The 21,388-nt window shown below is 48.9% G+C and overlaps 9 protein-coding genes across 9 annotated transcripts; 3 read left to right on the top strand and 6 right to left on the bottom strand.

Annotated features, from left to right (window-relative positions):
- Positions 1-607: 607 nt before the first annotated feature.
- Positions 608-2,503, bottom strand: T069G_07278 (uncharacterized protein; the record flags this gene model as incomplete). The annotated part of the gene is made up of 1 exon (XM_056174488.1): positions 608-2,503. One exon carries the CDS (start codon positions 2,501-2,503, stop codon positions 608-610), a length of 1,896 nt encoding a protein of 631 aa, XP_056028067.1.
- A 1,001-nt stretch (positions 2,504-3,504) lies between these two features.
- T069G_07277 (uncharacterized protein) lies at positions 3,505-3,990 on the bottom strand (the record flags this gene model as incomplete). The annotated part of the gene is made up of 1 exon (XM_056174487.1): positions 3,505-3,990. One exon carries the CDS (start codon positions 3,988-3,990, stop codon positions 3,505-3,507), a length of 486 nt encoding a protein of 161 aa, XP_056028066.1.
- A 1,102-nt stretch (positions 3,991-5,092) lies between these two features.
- T069G_07276 (uncharacterized protein) lies at positions 5,093-5,782 on the top strand (the record flags this gene model as incomplete). The annotated part of the gene is made up of 1 exon (XM_056174486.1): positions 5,093-5,782. One exon carries the CDS (start codon positions 5,093-5,095, stop codon positions 5,780-5,782), a length of 690 nt encoding a protein of 229 aa, XP_056028065.1.
- A 180-nt stretch (positions 5,783-5,962) lies between these two features.
- T069G_07275 (uncharacterized protein) lies at positions 5,963-6,937 on the bottom strand (the record flags this gene model as incomplete). The annotated part of the gene is made up of 1 exon (XM_056174485.1): positions 5,963-6,937. One exon carries the CDS (start codon positions 6,935-6,937, stop codon positions 5,963-5,965), a length of 975 nt encoding a protein of 324 aa, XP_056028064.1.
- Positions 6,938-7,842: 905 nt separating this feature from the next.
- T069G_07274 (glycosyl hydrolases family 18 domain-containing protein) lies at positions 7,843-12,134 on the top strand (the record flags this gene model as incomplete). Its single annotated transcript, XM_056174484.1, has 5 exons — positions 7,843-8,161; positions 8,216-9,586; positions 9,648-10,060; positions 10,120-10,799; positions 10,877-12,134. 5 exons carry the CDS (start codon positions 7,843-7,845, stop codon positions 12,132-12,134), a joined length of 4,041 nt encoding a protein of 1,346 aa, XP_056028063.1.
- Positions 12,135-12,418: 284 nt separating this feature from the next.
- On the bottom strand, positions 12,419-14,549 carry T069G_07273 (fungal zn(2)-Cys(6) binuclear cluster domain-containing protein; the record flags this gene model as incomplete). The annotated part of the gene is made up of 5 exons (XM_056174483.1): positions 12,419-13,244; positions 13,300-13,721; positions 13,812-14,226; positions 14,296-14,416; positions 14,477-14,549. 5 exons carry the CDS (start codon positions 14,547-14,549, stop codon positions 12,419-12,421), a joined length of 1,857 nt encoding a protein of 618 aa, XP_056028062.1.
- Positions 14,550-15,157: 608 nt separating this feature from the next.
- T069G_07272 (NADH:flavin oxidoreductase / NADH oxidase family domain-containing protein) lies at positions 15,158-16,594 on the bottom strand (the record flags this gene model as incomplete). The annotated part of the gene is made up of 2 exons (XM_056174482.1): positions 15,158-16,165; positions 16,232-16,594. 2 exons carry the CDS (start codon positions 16,592-16,594, stop codon positions 15,158-15,160), a joined length of 1,371 nt encoding a protein of 456 aa, XP_056028061.1.
- A 2,570-nt stretch (positions 16,595-19,164) lies between these two features.
- Positions 19,165-19,944, top strand: T069G_07271 (uncharacterized protein; the record flags this gene model as incomplete). Its single annotated transcript, XM_056174481.1, has 1 exon — positions 19,165-19,944. The coding sequence occupies one exon, from the start codon at positions 19,165-19,167 to the stop codon at positions 19,942-19,944; it is 780 nt and encodes a 259-aa protein (XP_056028060.1).
- A 123-nt stretch (positions 19,945-20,067) lies between these two features.
- Positions 20,068-21,249, bottom strand: T069G_07270 (amino-transferase class IV domain-containing protein; the record flags this gene model as incomplete). The annotated part of the gene is made up of 1 exon (XM_056174480.1): positions 20,068-21,249. The coding sequence occupies one exon, from the start codon at positions 21,247-21,249 to the stop codon at positions 20,068-20,070; it is 1,182 nt and encodes a 393-aa protein (XP_056028059.1).
- Between the last annotated feature and the right edge of the window lie 139 nt (positions 21,250-21,388).

Raw genomic sequence — 21,388 nt, 5'->3', positions numbered from 1 at the left:
TCTCAACTTGAAGGTGCATAATCTGGAGGAATTCTCTAGGCTGCAGAGGAGGGGCTCTCAATAGATTTCGCAGTGGCGTCCATCCCCGGCGATTAAAGAGGCGCCATGCAGAGGTGGTGATTGGGCATTGGGGAAATCCTGTTTGTAAGTGCTTCAGTGAGGGGAACTCGAGCTGAAACTCACAAACGCTGATGTTGGAGCGCCGTGACAATTGCCACAGTTCGTAGAGTGAAATTGTCACGACAGATTGCATATGCGTGTTGAGTCCGTTGATGATAGTGATTAAGTTGCATTAGTGAAACTAATTGTAATATCACCTCGATCGAATGCATCTCCGATATTTTCTATTCTGGGGATCATGCTTGCCATGCCTCGTTCAAAATCTGTGATGTATATTCTAGTTGCAGAGTTGTAGTAAGCTCCTACGGCAAGTTCTCAATTATTCCTGCCGCCTGTCTTTAAGCGTACAAAGTCACTATATGTGACTCATACAAAGAGCCAGTATCACCTCTAATCATCATGCAGCGCAATTCCATCTTTAGACAATCTGAAATTCTCAAGTCCACAAGAATTTAAAAATATTATGTCATATAGAGTTGGCAATAGACTATTCCACCTGCTTCCAAATAGACTCTAGCTGTGCCATGCGCACCCAGTCCTCGGTTCGATTTGAATCCGAGAGGTCAGTCGTGAAATCGTTCCAGTATTGCTTCGACTGAGCCCCATAACTTGTGTCGAACCATCCGAGGCTGCTGTTCCCGTATTTACGCCCATCTCCTGTGCCGAAAATGCTCGACATCGCATCCATGCCCTGGTACCGAATGCTGAGTATCGCGTTGCTGAATGCGGTTTGCTGCTTGATATTTTGCGTAGTGAGAATCAAGTCAATCTGCGAAATCGTCTTCAGGTATATCTGAACTCTCTGTAGACAGAACGCCTTGAACTGCTTCAGAGCGGCGTCTGACTCTTTGGACCCCGGCTCGCCGGAATTACACACTTCTAGCCACATCTCCCGCAATCGTGGCGACCATATCTGGCAGAGCGTCGTGCCCTCGATATACTCTCCGTTCAAGGGTAGCGAATCCGCCAACGGCGTGTAAGCTACGAAGTCGAGATAACATTCCTGACAGAATTGAGCCTCTGGGTATCCCCACCACTTCGCTTTGCTACACTCCTTGATCTTGGGACAAAGAGGCACTCCCGCAAAAGCCGTGACGAATTCTGAAAAGTAAGAAAAGACTCCCCGGTCGAGCATCTCCGCAAACTTGACCATGTATTGGGAGAAGCGCGGAGTCCAAGGGCAAAAGTCACACACGTAAGCACTGTAAGTGTCTCGATCCGACGGCTGGAAGAAACGGTCCAGGTCCCTCGTCTGGATAAACCCTGCAAAGCATGCCTCGCATATGTTGAACTTTTCGCATCCACCCTTTAGAGTCCACCAGTTTCCGTAGAGGATGCCGTCTGCTGTGCAAGGAGGGAGGCGGTTGATGACCCGCGCCGCTTTTACAAACACTTGGAAGTCGTGCCTTTCCTCGGCTTCTCCTAATGCTATATGTGTTGACAGATTCCTATCTGCTAGTCCACAGGTCCACAGCTCCGGATTAAAGTCGTGGTCCAGGCGTTCGAACTCTCGTTTGAAAGGAGTTAGTGCCAACTTGTCCCAGTAGCACGTCTCGCAGACCTGAAAGTTCCCAATGGTGTGGTTCGTTGATAGATACCATTCAGCAGCATCAGTCCGTATCTGCTCGCCTTTGCAGGCTGGAAGTTGAAAACGTCGTCGCGCGGTATTTACGAAGCCGTTCCAGTTATTGTGCTTGGACATGGGAGCGATAGCACCCATAATGTAGGGGACGCTCAAATCGCAACTGAATTTCGAGACTCCTTCAGGATAACTGCCGAACTTGGACTGAAAGCTAGTCCCAGCAACATAATCATTAATGCAGGCTTCACACGCGGCAAATCCTTCAATTTCATTGCCCATCATGCCATAGACGAGTCTGCCCTCAGTATCCTCAGTCATAGTCTGACCAGGGCATTTCTTGAACTGCAGGCGCCTAGTCATGTATTCACGTAGAGCTTTCACGCTGTTTGTCCGAACAGCTTCGGGCCAGAGAACATTTTTGATGCGAGGAAACCGAAACCCGCAGACGGCAACTTCGCCATCCGGCCACCGTATCATTTTGAACTGAGATTCAAGGGCAGTTCCTTCGATGTGATCGGCATGGCATCTGGTGCATATCAAATAGTCTGCGGTGTCATCGAACACGTCTGGGAGGTAATACCAGTCCAGGGCGTAGTTGACTGTGACGCCCCCAGGACATCTCGGGACAATTTCTAGTGTATCTCCAGTTTCTCGAACTGAATCCGCCGGTCGCGGGCCATCGTCTTCACGATTATTTGATATATGCGGGGTTGCGTCTTGCTCTGGCGGGTGAAGGTTTAGATCGCTCAACTCTGCAGTGAGATCGTCAAAGGGATTGGACGAAGCTGATGCCTCCGCCATAGTATCCTTATTTTGTCGCTTATCAATATTACGAGCACGATACAGTGAGTTTAGTATTTGACGGTGGTTTGAAAGAGCACAAGAGGTGTCAATTGCGATATTTACCGCCGAGAGCGCTAACCCTTGGACTCAAGACCCTCGTGCGGCTGAACTCATCCGATGATAGCAAGGCAGATTCGCCATTATCCCAAGGCAGTCCTTGTAGTATCCCGCATACGCGTATATGTATGTGGCATGTAGGGAGTACATGTCGTTTTCTGTAGCCCTGTATCTAAGACGAGGTAGGTAGACATTAATGCCTATTATTCCCATTTAGCCGAAAGATGCAGGAATCCAATAGTTCCAAATCCCACGTAGCATGTACCACCATTATTACAAAGCATCATATTATCGTAAATATATCATCAAAAAAAAACAGTTGACATATATTGTGGTGGATATGATAACCTCAGCCCGCTAAAGTGGAAAGCTGCGGGAGTTCAGATCAGGGGATCTGCTATCTACTGCCTATGCATATGTAAAATTATTTGCAAATGGTGGCAAGTCATACAAGTCAATGCATTAATGAACAGTTTCTTGATTCTCTTCATGGCCAAAGCACTCGCCAAGGAAAAGGAGCGCCTTGGCACAGATCTTGACGGACGAGCCAAGGATGCGCGATTGCAGGTTGCCAAGGCGGAGAGCTGCGTATGCACGATCGTTGTCGTAACTACAGGTACATACGGATGTCACATCTTCAAATATGAGGTGAAAGTGTGATTAAGGTCATTGAAATTCTGGAAACTGCAGATTTAATTAGAGGTTGACGAATATGAACACATTGCTAACGTGACTTTGATATGAGTTTGTAGTGGAGGCTGAACGAGATATTGGTATTTTAGTACATAATCAATATAAGATTTAAGCTTAAATATAGCATTCATTTAATTTAACACCAGAGGTAGGTACATAGTTATGTGCACCTAAGCCAACGCAAAATTGCCCTCCCGTTTATTCCAAGTCTAAATAAACACGCCGCGGTTTCTTACTGCCCCTGAAGATTGCTTAGAAGTGGTGATGGAAGTAGCAGTGGTTGTCGTAACAGCAGGAGTTTTAGAGCTGGTGGTGATGGGACCAGTCTTGGAGCTAGCAGTCTCTGCAGCAGACTTGGAGCTGGTAGATGCTGCTTTAGAGGCGGTAGCCTTAAAACTAGCCAGTTTCCCCTCGCTGACGATGCAGTAGGACCCGACGTTCCACGGCTTGCAGTCTAAGCCGACGGAAGGATTCCACTTGTGAAAGTCCTCGGGAGAAATGTCGAACCCGGAGCGGGTGTATTCGCAGGACTCTATGCCGATGTTGTTGTACCACAGGACGCAGGGGGAGATTGTGTTTGGATCATATTTGAATTGGGGCTCGTCGGTTAGTGCTTGCCATTGGAAGCTGGAGGAGGTGTTTGCTGTGGCGAGGGCGATGGTGGAACTGAGCAGGAGGGTGGTGGTGAGTTTCATTGTGAGAGAGTGTATGAGTCTAGGTAGTTTTTCTACGCAAGTGTCGCTTTCCGGGTAGGCATTAACAGTTGTAAGAAATGAGTGAATTGGGAATGCAAACAAGGAACGTTGAAGAAGAGGCAGTTGAAGAAAAAAAAAAGGTGAAGGGGGCAAAGGTGAGGACAACCAAGCTGGGCTGATGGTGACTCTACGAACATTGAGGATGTGCTCTCCTTGGCTAACAAGGAAGAATTAGGATGGTCACGCGACAAGATGACCGAGGTTTACAACCCAACACACAGTTGCATTTTTGAGGGATAAGCTAAATAAAAAACTTTTCGTCAACTCTATTTCTCATCTTACAACCCTGGCTTTGGGGCCTGTTTGACAGCTTCACATGTCGAGACCGGCCATATACCTGTACCTTGTCTACATGTACCCAGATTTCTTGCCGTCGGTGAGGCTCCACTGGCATTAACCAAAACGTTTACGGGCGCTACCTGCTAGGTACCTAATGGAGTCAAGTTCAACGCTCATATTAGGTATCTATTAGGTACTTTTTTTTTGGAAGCTTGAGTTACTGCTGTTGGTCGAGCATCTTGAAATTTCTTGGCCTGCGTCTCGGGCAGTTTGCGAAGATCTGGATTCGCGGAACGAGCGCCCAGATGCGGCTAGCACTGGCAGCTGAACACTTTTAGTGGGACGTGCGCTAAGCGTCCCCAAGACGATCTGCCGCTTTCCGCTCAGAACATGTCAATGCTTTAGTGCATCTTCAGGGTCCAGGTCCTTAAGGGACTTTGGGGATGCAGTTAACGAAGCGGGCTCGACTCGTCTAGGCTCGGACCCTTGCGCCACTGCCGTGCTCCGTACATCTACGGATAAAGCATCCATGGATCCGTGGATCAATGATGTGACTCAACTCTCTTCTGAATATAATTTCTATCGAGCAGAGCACAGCCAGCTTCGCCGGACCGACTGCTTCCCTTGACCGAACCAAAGTCCGCGGCAACTCTTACTATTACCCACCCTCAGCTGTTGGCTGTGACATTGAGAATTTGATAGTCAGCTCACTTGCGGGACCACACATACGAAACAACACATTGAGTCAACAGAATCACTCACAATGGCCACTACCTTTCATCCCTTCCCGCGCCTCCCATTCGAGATTCGCAGCCAAATTTGGGCCTTGGCAGTGTACCCACGTCTCCTCCATATCCGCATAACTCCCAAGCCAGACACACCTGGGTACTTCGACTATGCCTCCATGATTCCACAGGCGGAACTCATGCATGTCTGCCGAGAGTCCCGTCAACTCGCCCCCTACCGGAAAGCCTTCTTCACCACCTTGCCTGGTGACTGCGAGGCTCGGTACATCTGGGTCAACTTTGACGAGGACATGATCAGCATCCAAGACGAGAAGATGGGACGGCTTTTCCCGCATGCGGCCGATATTCAGCGGCTGCGATTTATGGTGCCCACGGGGAGTTATCGTGAATACTGGGAGGACACATTTCACAGATTTCCAGATACTCATTTCAAGATGTTTACGGCCCTGCGGGAGCTACACTTTGCTCTATCAAAAGGCTATGGGATGTTGGGATATGCTCACTATGGAACGTGTCCCCCGGACAATGTTAGATATGTTAATATACATACGGGATTGATGTTGACTTGGGCCCAGTCGGAGATGATGGATGACTGGGCGTGGCGGAAGGGGGGGCTAGTGGGGGAAATGGATAACTTTGATGAGGAGTTGGAGTGGGTGGTTGGCAATGCCATTACTTTTATTCAAGATTGCGCAGAGATAGACTAAGACATGCCATAGCACCTGATTGAATACATGTAACGGGGGGGGTTTTATTAGTAGCTTAATGTTCTTTGTAGATATTTGTACCCGATGAAGTTTACATCTGACACGACTGAATAGCAATAATCTGAAAATTCTCAACCGTCTACATCCCGAATATATCTCTCGCCTTCTTTCTCATCCTCATTATATACATCCTGCGGCTTTGTTGTGTATATTCGTAAAAGCAGTTATGGCCGCTCTGTGCTCTCGGGCCTCTTTACGAGCGTCTTGTTCTTCCTCAGTTTCCGTACGACCATCAACTGGAGCATCATAGAAATCCTTCTTCGCATCGTCCATCAATTTCTCCATCTGTTCTCTGGTACCCTTCCCAGCTTCCACGGCCGCGGCTATGGTCTTTTCCCAATCGACAGTCTCCCACTTCCTTGTACTGTCAACGGGGTTGACCGGTGGATCGAGAACCTCTATTTTCACATCGATGCCGTGCGGTTTCAAATACTTTTCCGCTGCAGCGATGAGGTAGCGGCCATGGTCGCCTATTCTGGCAGTCTTGATCAGGCGGCTGGTTTCTTCAAAACGTGAAAACAGCTTCTCGGTTGCATCGTCCAGGGATTTACCAGCTGTTGCGGCTTTGAGCCTAACCTCTACTGATGTTTTGGCCACAACATCTGAAATCTTGTCGATGGCACTCATGTAGTCCGCAGTACCATCTTTCAGTATCCTATATGGCGCCCAATTCTTGACCCCAGGGTATTTAAATGCTGGATCCTGTTGATGTTTATAAAAGTTCTCCGCAGTCTTCTGGGGGTCAGGATCTGTCGTATCTTGGGGCAACGGCTTGCCCGCGCTGTCTGCAACAAGCTGGTCATTGGGACCTACGCGGCCAAGCTGGTTGAGGAGTGCATTCATGCTGCATCGTTTGCCTGGCCCAATTTGGCCTCGGCACGCCTTCCATAGATCATGTTTGCCTTTCTTAAGGCATTTCTGCTGAGCGGGGTCGTATTTCACGCAATAATACCCAAGAGTTTGGATGCTTTTATCGTTCAGCCCGTCGATTTGATAGGCGTAAAATAGCCACACACGTTCTAGTGCACCGCCGTAACCACCGGCCAAGACGCTGGTGATGAGCAGAAAGAAGCCTGCCAATATTTTGACTTGCATGATGGACGACTTTTGGTGAAAGAATGACAGCTCTCCAACATGAAAAGGTTGGAAATGAATAAACAGAGGATACCCAAGTCGGGAGAAACGGATGGAGGAGAAGCAGACAGAGCATCTACGAGCGGACACTCAATATGACACTATTAATACATTCCTTTTTTTCATAGCGAAACAGTCCAGACCAAAAGGCTATCACCGGTTCACATGGAACTTTTCACGATGGACCTGTTTGTAATAGCAGTTACATAGCCTCTTCGGACTGGAGTCACGGAGACAAGGGTCCTGATGCAGGGGTCCGCCAGTGGGGACATGTTCGCACAACCAACAACTCATGTTTAAATTGAAGCTTCGATGTAACCCTGACGGCCTCGTCTAGTAGTATTTTATCTTTATATCGGGCTTATGAATCTCATCGTGGATCTCATCGTGGATCTCGCCATGGATTGAGTCATGAATTGCAATTTCCAGGGACAAGACCTTTTGCTTGTGACTGTGCGCAGCCAACAACGCCGAGCCGGTGGCCGGTCCGAAGGGCTCTTACAGGGGCCAAATGTATATTCATGTAACTTCATGTCCAGATGGTACTTGCAAACATACCGAGCATCATGAATCGGCTTATACGCAATGGCAGAGATTTTTGCCTTTGCCGGCCGACGGAATCTATCGGTGGTCTTTCAGATACCAAGCTGCGTTGAATAAATCGACTTCCTTCTCTCTCTTCATGGCCACTCTCATCTGTCACTGTCAGTTTTCTCTCGTTCTTTCATCAACACACTCTTTTCTTTTCTTTTCAGTCAGTCTGCTTCCAGTCGTTTTCACAGCTATTTCTGAGCACTCTCATTCTGTACGGTTCACCTTCCTTCATTACCAGCTGAGGCCCGTTAGACCTCCCTTCTCTTTCAATCATGGTGGTTTCTCTATCATCTTGCCTCACCTCACTCCTTCTGGTAGCAGGAACGATAGCACCAACTGCTGCCTATCAGCATGAGCCTCGTTCAGACCCAGGCTTAGACGCGTGGCGTGCAGCAAATGATCGCACAGCGTCTCCCCAACCATGTCCCGCGTCTTGCCAAGATATTGATGCTGACTCTGGCAACTCTTCATGGTTCCTGTTTCCTGATGCAGCCAGTCTAGGGGCTTGCAATGACACTATGCTGTTGAGTTTCAACATTCAGAAGACTGTCATCAACGGGGAACAGATACCGGTTACTGCCATCAGAGGGTGTAAAGCAGACTATAGCTTCAGCTCCGAGCTGGAGAATTCGGCAATGTCAAAAGACGATGTTGCCGCAGTCTGCTCTACGCCCAATCATGATATAGTCCAGACTTCTGTCACTATTGGCGAGCCTGCTGACGCCACCGGCAGCGGCAGCAGTGCTTCTCTGGACGACATTCTCTCTGCGGGACACCAAGTCCAAAACTATTTGAGCACAAAGGCGCCATCTTGCACGGAGAATGTTTTGACATTTGGTTACTCTCAATCTGCTGTTGTTGGTCTCTTCGCCGGCGCTGAAGTATACCAGCATGGTATCCATGCGGACATCTTGAGCCGCTTTTTGCAAGATGTTGAAGACAAAAAGACCTCATCTGAAGTCCAGATTGTCCAACTCTGCCCTAACAATGGCCGTGGAGCTGACTACGCAATCGGAATCATTGCAGCTCCCGCCAATGATTTGGATCTAGTCCAAGAGACTGTACGGACCTGGTCAGATGGGAGATGCGTGGCTGGGAACTTTGAGAACTATATGACAGTCTCTCTGCGAGTTCCTGGTCAAGTCCAAGGCTCCAACAGCACAATCTCTTCTTCATCTCCCTCATCAGCGCTGTCAGAAGCGGCCCACGTCTGGACAAAGCGTAGACTGGCCGCGAGAGCTACTTGTAAAACCACTACGGTCAAACCTAACGATGGTTGCGCTGCTGTTGCCACGCGATGCAAAATCAGCCAGGCAGATTTGCAGAAATTCAATCCTGCCAAGAACTTCTGCAAGACGCTTGTCGTTGATCAAGTAGTCTGCTGCTCTTCTGGCACGCTGCCAGACCCTATTCCTCCCGCCAACTCTGACGGCACTTGTAAGACCAAGTCTGTTGTCGCTGGGGATTCTTGCACATCCATGGCGACAAAGTGCGGGCTCAAGGCTGCAGACTTTACCACCCTACACAGTGGTGACAAGACCTTTTGTTCGACCATGAAAGCTGGCCAGCCAGTTTGCTGTACCCATGGAAAGTTGCCTGATATTACCCCCAAGCCCAACAAAGATGGGTCTTGCTTTGTATATACCATCAAAGCAGAGGATGGCTGTGATTATATTGCTGCGTCCCATGGACTTACTAAGGCCAAGATTGAAGATCTTAATAAGAAGACATGGGGCTGGAATGGATGTGGAAAGGTGCTTATCAAAGATGCGCAGATATGCCTCAGCACAGGAACGCCTCCTTTCCCCGTATCTGTCTCCAACGCTGTCTGTGGACCGCAGGTCCCTGGGACGAAAAAGCCCACCTCTGGAACCAGTGACGACTGGGTCAAACTAAATCCCTGCCCTTTGAATGTTTGCTGCAACATTTGGGGGCAGTGCGGCACTACGGATGACTTCTGTGTCGCCTCTAAATCGGCGACTGGTGCACCAGGCACAAGCGCTATCAAAAATGGATGTAAGTTGTGATCAGTACACACAAATTCATGCATACAACGCCTTTTTTCTAACAAGCATAGGTATTTCCAGCTGCGGTAGAGACATCATCAAGGGCTCGGCCCCGGCCAAGACAATGCGAGTTGCCTACTATGAGTCGTGGAACTCGAACCGCAAGTGCCTACACATGGATGTGGACGAGATTGATACAACACAGTACACGCATATACATTTTGCCTTTGCCAATGTCACTTCAACCTTTGGCATTGACATTAGCGGTGCTCAGGACCAGTTTAACCGCTTCAAGGCCATGCCTAACACCGTCAAGAAGATCATCTCCTTTGGTGGGTGGGACTTTAGCACTAAGCCGGGCACTTACAACATTCTACGCGAGGCCACTAAAGCTGCAAACAGAGCTACTTTCCAGAAAAACATTGTTGCCTTTCTCAAACAGCATAACCTAGATGGTGTTGATATTGACTGGGAATATCCTGGCGTAAGTCACACTATCAATTCCCACGTTGAGACCGGAATAGTGCTAATTATTTTACAAAGGCCCCGGACATTCCAGATATCCCTGCCGGAGATGCTAATGCTGGTAAGGACTACTATGATACTTTGAGTGCTCTCAAGACAGCCCTCGGCAGCAGCAAGTCTGTGTCACTCGCGGCCCCAGCGTCCTATTGGTATCTTAAGGCTTTCCCCATCAAGGAGGTAGGAGCCAAGATTGACTACATCATCTACATGACCTATGATCTACACGGCCAGTGGGATTATAACAATAAGTGGACTTCCCCTGGTTGCCCTACTGGCAACTGCCTCCGCTCTCATGTCAACATCACTGAGACCAAAGACGCCTTATCTATGATCACAAAGGCGGGGGTACCGTCCAACAAGGTCGTGGTAGGAGTCAGTAGCTACGGACGATCGTTCAAGATGGCTAAGGCCGGATGCACAGGACCCATGTGCCAATTTACTGGCACCCCAAGAGTATCAAATGCGGCCAAGGGCCGCTGTACAGACACCAGTGGCTACATCTCTAACGCAGAAATCGGGGATATTCTCTTGTTTGGCAAGGTGAACAAGCAGTGGACCGATGCTGGGTCGGACATTCTCGTTTATAACGACACCGAGTGGGTTGCGTATATGAATGACACCACCAAGGCAGCTCGGGCTACCCTGTATGCTTCGTACAACTTTGCAGGAACAAGTGACTGGGCTGTCGACTTGCAAGAGTATGTGGAGTAAGTATTTGCCCTTTCCCACAATGATGGCATAAACGTCAGCAAGCTAACATGTATCTCTTATCTAGCGACTCTGGAGAGGACGAGGGCCCTGATGACAACTTTGTCGCCGTTATTAATGACAATTATTATGCAAAATGCGACGCTAATTATACCAGCCTGGACCAGCTTACAGATAACAAGGGCAGTATTCCCTACTACTGCATGGATCAGTATATCGTCGATGTGGAAATCCAAATCTTGACCGACGCGTTAGCCAAGTACAAGGATCTTGTCAGCAGCGGCTATGACGATAAATTCAAAATCTACGAGGAGTACACTATCGAACTGGTCCCCACTCAGATCAACGCCTTCATGGGCAACGGCCATGCCGATGATTTTTTCAAGTGTGAACAGACGAGCCATAGCATATGCTGTTCCAGTTGCGAGGTAGTAGCTTGCAGTTCAGTCTGCGACCACTCGCCAGACTGCAAGGATGGTCTTCTTAGCAACCATGCGATCACCTGTCCCACAGTCTACAAGGATGGACCGGATAATGTCGACTGGCTCCACACACAGGTGCCCAACACGACGTACACTCTGAATAACTCGGATGGCTTTTACAAGGCCATCAATGATGATTACGGAATTGAGAAAGATTGGATTGAGTTTGGTGATGTTGATATAAAACTCACAGAGGGCTGTCAGTCCAAAGAGGATATCAGGCAATGTCAGCGAGAAAACGATGATTGGTTCTGGAACTATCCTCGAGCTGCCAGCGACATCAAAGTCTTCAACCCCAAGGACGTGATTGGCCAATCGTTTGACAGATCTCAGGATTTGCTCGCCAACCTCAGGATACTACGGGCCATTGGCTCCCTGGACTCTCAACTCGACATGGCGGATGTGGCCGATGCGGCTTCTCTCCCAGCCTTGACGATGGCGCTCGCCGTGGCGAGCATGGAAAAGGTTGTCAAGGAGGCTAATAATATCAAGAAACAAGAGCGAGAGGAGATGATTGCCAACTTTATCGGCGCCGTTCTCTTCTTCATCCCCTTTGTGGGAGAAGCGGTTGATAGCAGTATGGTTGCTATCCGCTCTGCCTTGGAGATGGCTGAAGCTGCGGGAGAGGCTGGACTGCTGGCTTACAGCATTGTGCAAGATCCTAGCAATGCTTTTATGGCTGTGTTTAGCACACTGGCGGGTGCAGGCATGAGCCGTTCGGCGTGGTCAAAGGCTGCTAATGAGAGGAGAGGGATGAAGGAGGATGATATCGGAAAGTTGGGGTCGATTAAGGATGATTTAGCCAAGATTGATAATGTCCGTGGAGGAATGTGCAGGTTTTAATTGCCTTGACATGAATGAGATGTTGATATAATTGAATGCATCATATAGACAAGATATATATACAATAGCAGTTTGAATACTCGTCCTCGTCGTTTGTTTCCCTGGGTATGTAATTGTGATATTACCTGAAAGAGCATAAAAGCCTTGTTGAGAAGCTCATGTTTGTCTAGTTTCACTTCAAAGTGCATGAAAGAGCAACGCATTCTTCTCGAATATTCGCATACTGAAACAGGAAGTCCGCTGTACATAACGGTTATACCACCCGAATCTTGCGTGGCATCTCATCATGAAATGGCCTTCTCAAGAGCCTGACGGGCCAATCTAACATCGTCCGCCTCTGTCTCCCAATACCGCAAATGCGCAAGACACACCTTCAATGTTTCTTGCGCGTGTCGCTCAAGATCCATCTTCTGCAAAAGCCCAACTTTGCCTGCACAGATGAGTATCAGTGCTCGACAAGCTGTCTCGCGACACCTGAACCACATGCCAGCGTCTCTATGCCTCAATCCAAAGTTGAACAAAGGGTCGAGGCATAATAGTACCGCCTTTTGGGCCAGCTGTCGTACGGCATCATCAACCGGCCAGCATTTGTCTCTCCTGTGTGCAAGACAATATAGGAATGGGCGGTAGATGCGCAGTTTTATGTTGGCCGAGCGTAGCCAGGGTGCTAGTTGAAGCTCACTGACCATGGACAAATCCAATGATTTGTCAAAACAAGAAGCAATGGGTTGAGGGAGGGTGTCTTGCCATCGCTCTATCTGCCCCTCAAAGCTACATGCCATGGTTATCATGTCGAGTAAATTCATGCTCGTCCAAGAAGCTGAAGGTGTCATATAAAACGCCTGATCGACGCTATTCGAGAGCCGGGAGAGTGAAATCTCCGAGAGATAGTTGAACCATGAGCTCTCATGAAGCTCTTTAAAATCTTGAATCTCAGCTGGGGGAGGACAAGATGATAAAATTGTGGTGGCGGAGGATGCTGATGTACCATGGTATTGGCTGTCGTCTAAGCCGTCCACGCTCTTTGGTGTCGGAGGCGAAGGGAATTGGTAGGGGTAGTCCATGGTATGTAGAGCAGATTTCGGTAATTCGACTTCGGCGCACACTTCACTGGACATCATTATCAGCATCGCTTTTACGTGCAATATCTTGCATAGGGGCAAACCTTTCGGATTTGATGCAACTCCAATACAGTCGCTGCTCAAGGCACTCCCTCAGCTCGTCATGACAGTCGTGATCGTCGGGCAGCATATCCATATCAACACTGTCTGGCTCATTTGTAATGCGCATCGCGGCTTGGCTTTTGAGATACACGGTATAGAGAGATGAAGCTTGAAAGAACGCGTTCCAAGCTTCTATCGGACGTAAGGTATACAAAAGGTATATGCCGGATAATAAATGGCAGTGACATGCTGTAAGACTTATGCCAAGCAGGCCAAACCGTCTTCTGGCGGATTGATAATACGACTCCGCTCTTTGACGAGATTGGGCTCCGTCTTGCCGTGATGAAGAGCTTGAAAGGGTCTCTACTGTGTCCGCGAAGGAACTGAATGGATCGGCAATTGCGCCTAACGCCGCAGCAACAAGCTGTGCAATGTTATCCTTCTCATTCACCATGAACAGGGATGTAAAGTATCAATCTGCCGCCTGACCAGAAAAGGGGGTATGCTAGCTTACCACAAGACAAGTCTGAGAGTCCCACTGTGGACCAAGCTCAGCAATGGTCCTCCCATAGTTCATCAGAGTAGTGCAATCCAAGATTGGGTTCATTATATGGACCATTCTCAAGAACCTAGTCAACAATGCAGATATTTCCTCGCCATCCAGCCGGGGCATTCCAAAAGCAGGACTCGCTCCGCAACTGATTTCTTGCATCTGACTGGTTCCTAATACGCCAAAAGCAACACCATGTGATGATTTATTCATAGCGAATATTGGCCACTCAAAAACATGGCCCATAGCTGTAAATGCATGTGAACTGGTGGAAGCGGAGCCAGCAACCTGTACCTCGGGCCTTGATTCTGTGGCTGGCGGTAGCCTCCTCAGGATTTCATTCAGACTATCTAGAACTTCGGAGTTGCTCTGGCTGGAACTAGATGGAGTGCTAATGCATGTAAGTGGCCGTTGGCTTCATAACCCAACAATAATGGATGATACATACGATTGGAGCGCGTACTTTGGCGGCTCGGGATACACGCATTCACAGCCAAGCCGGGCGCACCCAGCACAAGACGGTCTACCATTAGAACATCTAACCTTGCGAGCGCGGCACACCAAACATGCTGTTGGGGCACGCGGGCGACGGGCTGGTCCGATATTATCGCCTCTACCAGCGTCTGTACTCGTTAGGATGGATGGGCTGGTGGCATCTCCCCGCGGAGAGGACCAGCTCGTATTACTGCGCCGTCGGCTCATTTCGGGAGTTGAATCTCGTTTGGAATGACGTGGCATCATGCAAGGTGAGAAACAAAAGGACAAGAGGAAGCTCTCTTCGGTTACGGAGTCAAGACCGACAACTCCGACAACCACCTGGTCATAGATTTTGCGGCTCGGAGACGGAGCCGAAGTTGCCGAAGACTCGGGTGGCAACGCCAATATGGCGCCACAAAGCGAATCCTACCTTAGCTGGAGATGGACGGAGAAGTTGAGTTATTTCTCTCCTGGATTTTCCCACATGTTTAAGAATGGGAATTCAATCATCAGATCATCCCGATTACTCATGTAGCTTATCTTTGATAAATTGTAGTAATGGAAGTAAGCATAACTTAACCTCTAGGTGCGTCAACTGTGAATGCTCTATAGCAATAATCAATTGTTGTACTTAGGAAATGGATTTTATTCTATAATGGGAGAAAATATTGACAAATTGTATTTGTGAAGTGCAAGAAAATCGCTCTCAAGATCGTATTTCATTATTGCTATTCGTGGTTTCCTATGCTTTTATGAACCTTAGTTCCAGATTTTTCTTCAGTTTTGCACCAAGATAGCGAGAAACTATTGTATAACTAAAAGGCTACATGCATTCAAGGGACTGTGAGCTTTGTCGTCTTCTTTGACGCTCTCCCGCCGAAACCCCATCCGATCTGGTGGGCGATGTTGATAGTGACACCCAATTCATCCGCCCACTGCCACACTAAACCCGGGTTCTTCAGAAACATTCGACCAGCAGCAATCAGATCCAGCGGCGTGTCGTCGGCGTCTTTGCCCTGAATAATCTCCTGTGCCACCTGTCCCGTTTTAATGCTTCCCACAGAGCTCACCAGCATAGTGTCTCCGACTGCAGCCTTGATTGCCTTTGCAAACGGTGCCTGATACCCGGGGCCGCCGACTACCTTTTGATGTGAGTGGTTACCACCGCTCGAGACATCCAAAACATCAACTCCTCGCTGGGCCAGGAGCTTGGCAAACTCGATGCTGTCCTCCACAGTCCAGCTTGGACCGGTCCATTCCGAATTGGTGTCCAGCCAGTCGGTGGCACTGATGCGTACAAACAAGGGCATCTCCTTGGGCATAACCTCCCTTACCGCGTCAACTATCTCAAGAGCGAGGCGCGTACGGTTTTCAAAACTTCCTCCGTACTGATCTGTACGGTGATTTACTGCAGGCGAGAGAAAGCTGGAGACCAAGTAACCATGGGCAAAATGCAAGTCGATTACATCAAACCCAGCTAAGAGAGCTCGACGCACGCCGGAAAGATAATCCCTTTTCAGCTGTGCAATCTCAGCTAGGCTTATGGCTCGGGGTTTGGGGTAATGCTCGTTGAAAGCTTCATCACCTGATGAAACCACGTCAGTTGGCCAGCCGCCAACCGCCTCGGTAGCTGTGGCTCCAGAGCTAAGCCAAGGTGCAACTGTTGAAGCCTTGCGGCCAGCATGGGCAAGTTGGATCCCGATCTTGACATTCTGACTATGAGCAAAGTCGACATGTTTTTTCAAAGTGTCGACATGCGCATCAAGCCAGATACCTGAATCTTCCGGAGTGATGCGGCCGTTGGCTTGAACGGCAGTTGCCTCAAGCATGATGAGACCAGGCTAAGTCACTTGTATTAATTCACTGTAGATGAAAGAAGGAAACTCTAGATGAAAGGCATGACTTACCCCTCGCTGAGCCATACCACCGTAGTGCGTGATATGCCAGGGTGTGTGGAAGCCCTCGTGTGCACTATACTGACACATGGGACTGACCCAGATACGGTTCGGCATTTCAATGCCACGGATTTTGATCGGTGTGAAAAGTTTGGGGACAGGATTGCCAGATGCTTGGACAGCGGTCGCGCTGCCAGCTACCGGATCTTGCTCAGGTGTAAAGAATGGGACGCCCTTGGCAGCGACGTTTAGAATTGGCGCAGAGCACTTCTCATTCTTCTCGGGAGCAGGTGTTCCGGCTCGTGAGACGGTGATGCCATGGTGAGGGTGGGCAATGTGAGGGTGAGGTATGCGTTGGTTGAGGTATGCGGCCATCTTGTACAGTTACTATATTTTTGTGTAGGATGAGACCAATTCAAGTATGTTGAGTTGAAGGTGTAGATGCAAAACAATTATTTGTTGGTCGTTTGAGTGGCTTCGTTTTATATAAGTGCAAACAGCTCCCTGGAAGGATTCTCTTCGCCTGCAGCATATGACGACACGGACAGATTCAAATTAAGCTTGATTGTTCAGCGGCAGATCTTGATTTCTCAGCTTCGCTTCTACAAGTTCATGGCGAGATCCGTCCATCTTGGCTCAGCTCCATTCTGCCAATATCAACAGGGCGCCAAAGGATTTAGACGGTGGAGTAGCGGGTTTGTTGCAGATCCGGCAATTTCGGTGCAGCCTCCGAACAGCCTTACAGGCCGGAGGATAGACTTTTCGTCACTCTGCGTAGCGACACATCTTTAAATTGCCAAGTCTCTTCTGCTGAGGAGGCTTTCCTCACCAATCGCCGGGATTTGACTTTATCGCGCCACCCATTATGTCTCGATCACTTACGGGAACTGGAGTCATTATCTTCTTTGCCAGCAGCACGATTACTTGAGGTGCAACAAGGTTTTGCCCCTTTGCCAGCCAAGGCGGTAGAATTAAAGTAGGTAAATAGTCTCGTATTCGATCATGACTGGGATAATTTAGCTATTGGTGTGCCGAAGCAAACGACAACAAGACTAACAACCGAGGACAAAACTAGCAGAACCGAGAACGAGATAAACGTCATGCACGTTTGTGGTAAGCTCTGCCGGCATGTGGGTACCGAAAATACCGAACTGGGCCGTTATTTTGGACTCGAGGGCATTCGACCAGTAACTAATACGTGCGGATATAGCCGAGCGTATTATCCCTGTCAATAGGCCTAGAGGCCAACCGTATCGAAAGGAGTTCAATATGTCGGCAGATCAAACAAGCATGTCATATAGTTGTCAGGTGGTTTAAAGAAAAACGCGATAAGTTACCAAACAACTCTGTTAGCAAATAGGAGTTGATATTATTAACGCCAAGAGCTGGCTCATCACCCTAGCAGGTAAAGAGTTGCCATAGGAGCTATATTGTTATCAAAAATACATGTATCCTAGTTGTAACTCATTTTGTCAAGTACCTATGTAACGTTCATGATGCCATCTTCTAGTCTTTCATTGTCTCCTAGATACTGCCAATACGACGACAACAGTGTCCCGCTTGGTTATGGATACTTGATCCAGTCAGGTTAAGCAGATGGGGCCAGCCAAGTCCGATTCGCGGCAAGCCAAATGGAGACAAGGCTCTGTATGACCGGAAGATCCCCGACATGCCAATCTTCAATGTTCCTTCATCAAACATCCCAAACTCACCGAGCTTGTTGGATTTGCAGCGCTGCATCACTTTACCATAAGTTTTCACCTCCTCGGGGGTCGCACCTATTGTCTCAGAAGCTTTGATCTAAGAGATTATCGTATTGACCAAATTCAATGGCGCAACCCAATGATGACACCAGCACAGAGCTATGGCAATCAGTAGAGAATCTCGATGATGATAGTAAGTCTCCTTCAACTATAATGACATCACGGCCAGTGCTCATAGAAATAGCTATGAGATTCGCGCAACTTGACCTCGCTTGCCTAGGACTTGCCACAGAGACCGACCACGAGACAACCGGCGCAGAGAATCTAGACTTGCCAGGAAATCATTTCGTTCCATTCCAGCTATTTTCTTATGAAGAATCGATCGATGAGAGCTTGCCCAATCGAGGACTCTTTGATGGGCAGCAGTCAATCTTTGCTCATTCGATAGAATCAAATGTCACTCCTCCAACATACATGATAGATCCTAGCCTCAATGAGCCCCGCTGGCAGACACCATCATTCTCTCTACAATCAAACCTAGCGCATAATCATGCATTACAGACCAAAGGAGGAGAAAGATACGAGGCAGCAGCCGCGAGGGCACACACATATGGACCTGATGGGATGTTTCAACACTCTTCAGCAGCTGAAAATCGGCCGCGTGGCCTCCCGAGACGACGCAGCCGATATTTTCGCAGCCAACAATATCAACCAACCCTTCCACCACCAATAGACATCGCAAGCTCGACGGTAGTTGCTGATGCCTTAGATCCGATGCAGAGATGGCGCGAGTCTCCGCCTGAAACCGAGCCGGCTTCTTTGTCCGCCATTGCTGATGCTTTGAAACATGCACCCCTACGAACTCGATCCTCATCAGGTGGAAGCTTCAATAGCCAACGAATCAGCAGCCGCGCAGCTTCAATCATCAGTTTTGGAAGCGGCACTAGCTATTCCTCGGCTTCTAACGCTTCGACTAGCTCGACAACCTTTCGAAGTTCGAACAGTCGTTCCCGTAGCAGAGTGACGAAGCGAACTCGAGCAAATACAACAAAGATGAAAGATAAAGACCAAGATAAGAGGATATTTCCATGCACATTCTGCTGTGATTCGTTCAAGAGCAAGTATGACTGGGCCAGACATGAAAAATCCCTCCATCTCAATCTCGAGCGCTGGCGATGTGCTCCATTCGGCGGCACGGTGATTTCCCCTGAAACTGGAAGAGCACACTGCGCATATTGTAGCATGCTTGATCCCAACGCCAAGCATCTCGATTCTCATAATCACGGTGCCTGTGAAAGTCAGGGACAGACTCCTACCTTCAGCCGAAAAGATCACCTTGTGCAGCACCTACGGCTTGCGCATCACGTTGAAACTCTGCCCATTATTGACTCCTGGAAAGATCAAGGCCCTCCAGTGTCATCAAGATGTGGCTTCTGTAACATCCGCATGCAGACCTGGCAAGAACGAGTCGATCATTTAACAAAGCACTTCCGCAAAGGCGCAACAATGGACAACTGGAAGGGAGAACATTGTTTTGAGTCTTCCGTCGCAGTCAAGGTTACTCATGCAATGCCTCCGTATCTCATCGGAGCCGAGTCAAGAGCCTTAATTCCGTTCTCAGTCACCAGTCATGGGACAAAGGATCATCTCTCCCAGATCCAGCAAGCAACGGAGCAGAGCCTAGGAATATGGGATGGCGGACTCACAGCCTCACCTATCAGCGGTCCCTTGCCTTTGCCCGAGTTGACAACCAAGCCGGCGCTACTGAACTCGTTCAGCGAGAAAACCAGTTCCATGACCTTTCCCGAGGTCTTGGCGTTACATCTGGGCCGTTATGCTCAGGAACAAATGAGGCTAGGTATTATTCCCACGGATAGGATGTTTCAGGACGAGGCTAGGCGGATCATGTTTGATTCTGTAGATCCATGGGATCAGACCATTGCTGATGATGACTGCTGGCTCTCGCTGTTTCGTGACCGTCATCTCAATAACGCACCGGTAAGCAAGGAGGGTTCGGCTTAAGCTATGCTGAAGCATGTACAGTCTTCATATGGCATTCCAAATGCAATTAGTTAGTCTCATGCCATGACTCACACTCGAATTCCTAACAAATAGTGTGGCTCAAAGACAGATCAATGCATTCTATCATGACTCCTGAACAATGTCTACCCAATCACTCTCCCTCTTCCCAAACATGATCTCTGTCATTCTCTCCCTCAGTAAAGGAACATGTGCCGTTACACCAATGTTCACCTTTATACACCCACCATCGAAGCCAATCTCGCTGACCTCCTGGATCCAAAACGCTGTTCCAACCACAAAAACGCTCATTAGCCTACCGTTGCTAGACGCCTCCTCGACCTCACTCATAGTAATCTTTCTTTCAAGCACCTCGCACTGCAGTTTTTTGCTTGCAGTTTCCACGGAAAACATATCTTGTGCCAGTTCTATGATGCTGCGTCGCGTGTTACCAGCCAGTATCAGGCTGTCCTTGTCCAACGGGGGTGTGACCATTTGAAGAGCGCCGGAAAGTGTCTTCCATATCACAAAGATATTCGTTGCACCCGCCTCAGTGATCTGGCGATCGGGTCCAAACAACCAAAGCACTTGGTCGTAGCCCTGCTCCTTGGCCAGGCCATGTTCCGCAAGCGCTGGTCCATAGTTTCCTCCGACCTTGGCTGACCCAGTGCCTCCAGGCCAAGCCCTTACCGCAGAAACGCTGCTCGCCAACAACCGTGTTCCTTCTTGAAGCGCAGTTTCGCCATTCACGGTGACTAGTTTGGGACCCGGCCAGTACACCATGAAGATGTACAGCTGCGCCTCTTCCGGTACCTTGAAGCCCAGGCTGGAATCTGACCCGATCATGGTTGGTCTTAGATACAACGCCGACCCAGGCTTATCCTTGGGCAGCCACTTTGGCGCCTCGAGCTCGCAAAGTTTGTGGATTAGCTTGAGTAACTCCCGCGGATCGAATGCCGGAAGGGAGATGCGCGTCGCTGACTTGAGCATCCTCTCGCAGTTGTACAGAGGCCTGAAGAGACGAAGACGGCCGTCATAACCACGGAAGACCTTCATGCCCTCGAAGCATTGAGTCGCATACTGCAGAGCGCTTGCTGAGGGCATCAGGGAGATGGGTCCGTAGGGAACCACCTGAGGATTAGACCATCCTCGCTCCTTAGTCCATGAAACCGTTACCATGCGGTCCGTGAATGCCTTGACGTTCACAACGTCTGGGTCTTCGACGTCCGGAGTAGCCTTGGGATTGGGGATGGCATTGATCTCGAGTCTGGATGCGTCCAAAGGCGCCGGGAAAGATTCAACTGCCATTTTTGCAAAGGCGATTTAGAAGGAAGATTATTACAGTGGATGCCGCAGTTGAGAATACCAACTCAAGCTGGTGGCCTTGGAGTAGGATCACATCATGATATTATTAGTGACCTGCACTTTTAAAGCATTGATAAAGCAT

The sequence above is a fragment of the Trichoderma breve genome, chromosome 4 (genome assembly GCF_028502605.1).
Source record: "Trichoderma breve strain T069 chromosome 4, whole genome shotgun sequence".
NCBI classification, from domain to species: Eukaryota; Fungi; Ascomycota; class Sordariomycetes; order Hypocreales; family Hypocreaceae; genus Trichoderma; species Trichoderma breve.
Note: the sequence above shows the minus strand (reverse complement) of the source record. Positions and strands in the feature narration are given on the sequence as shown.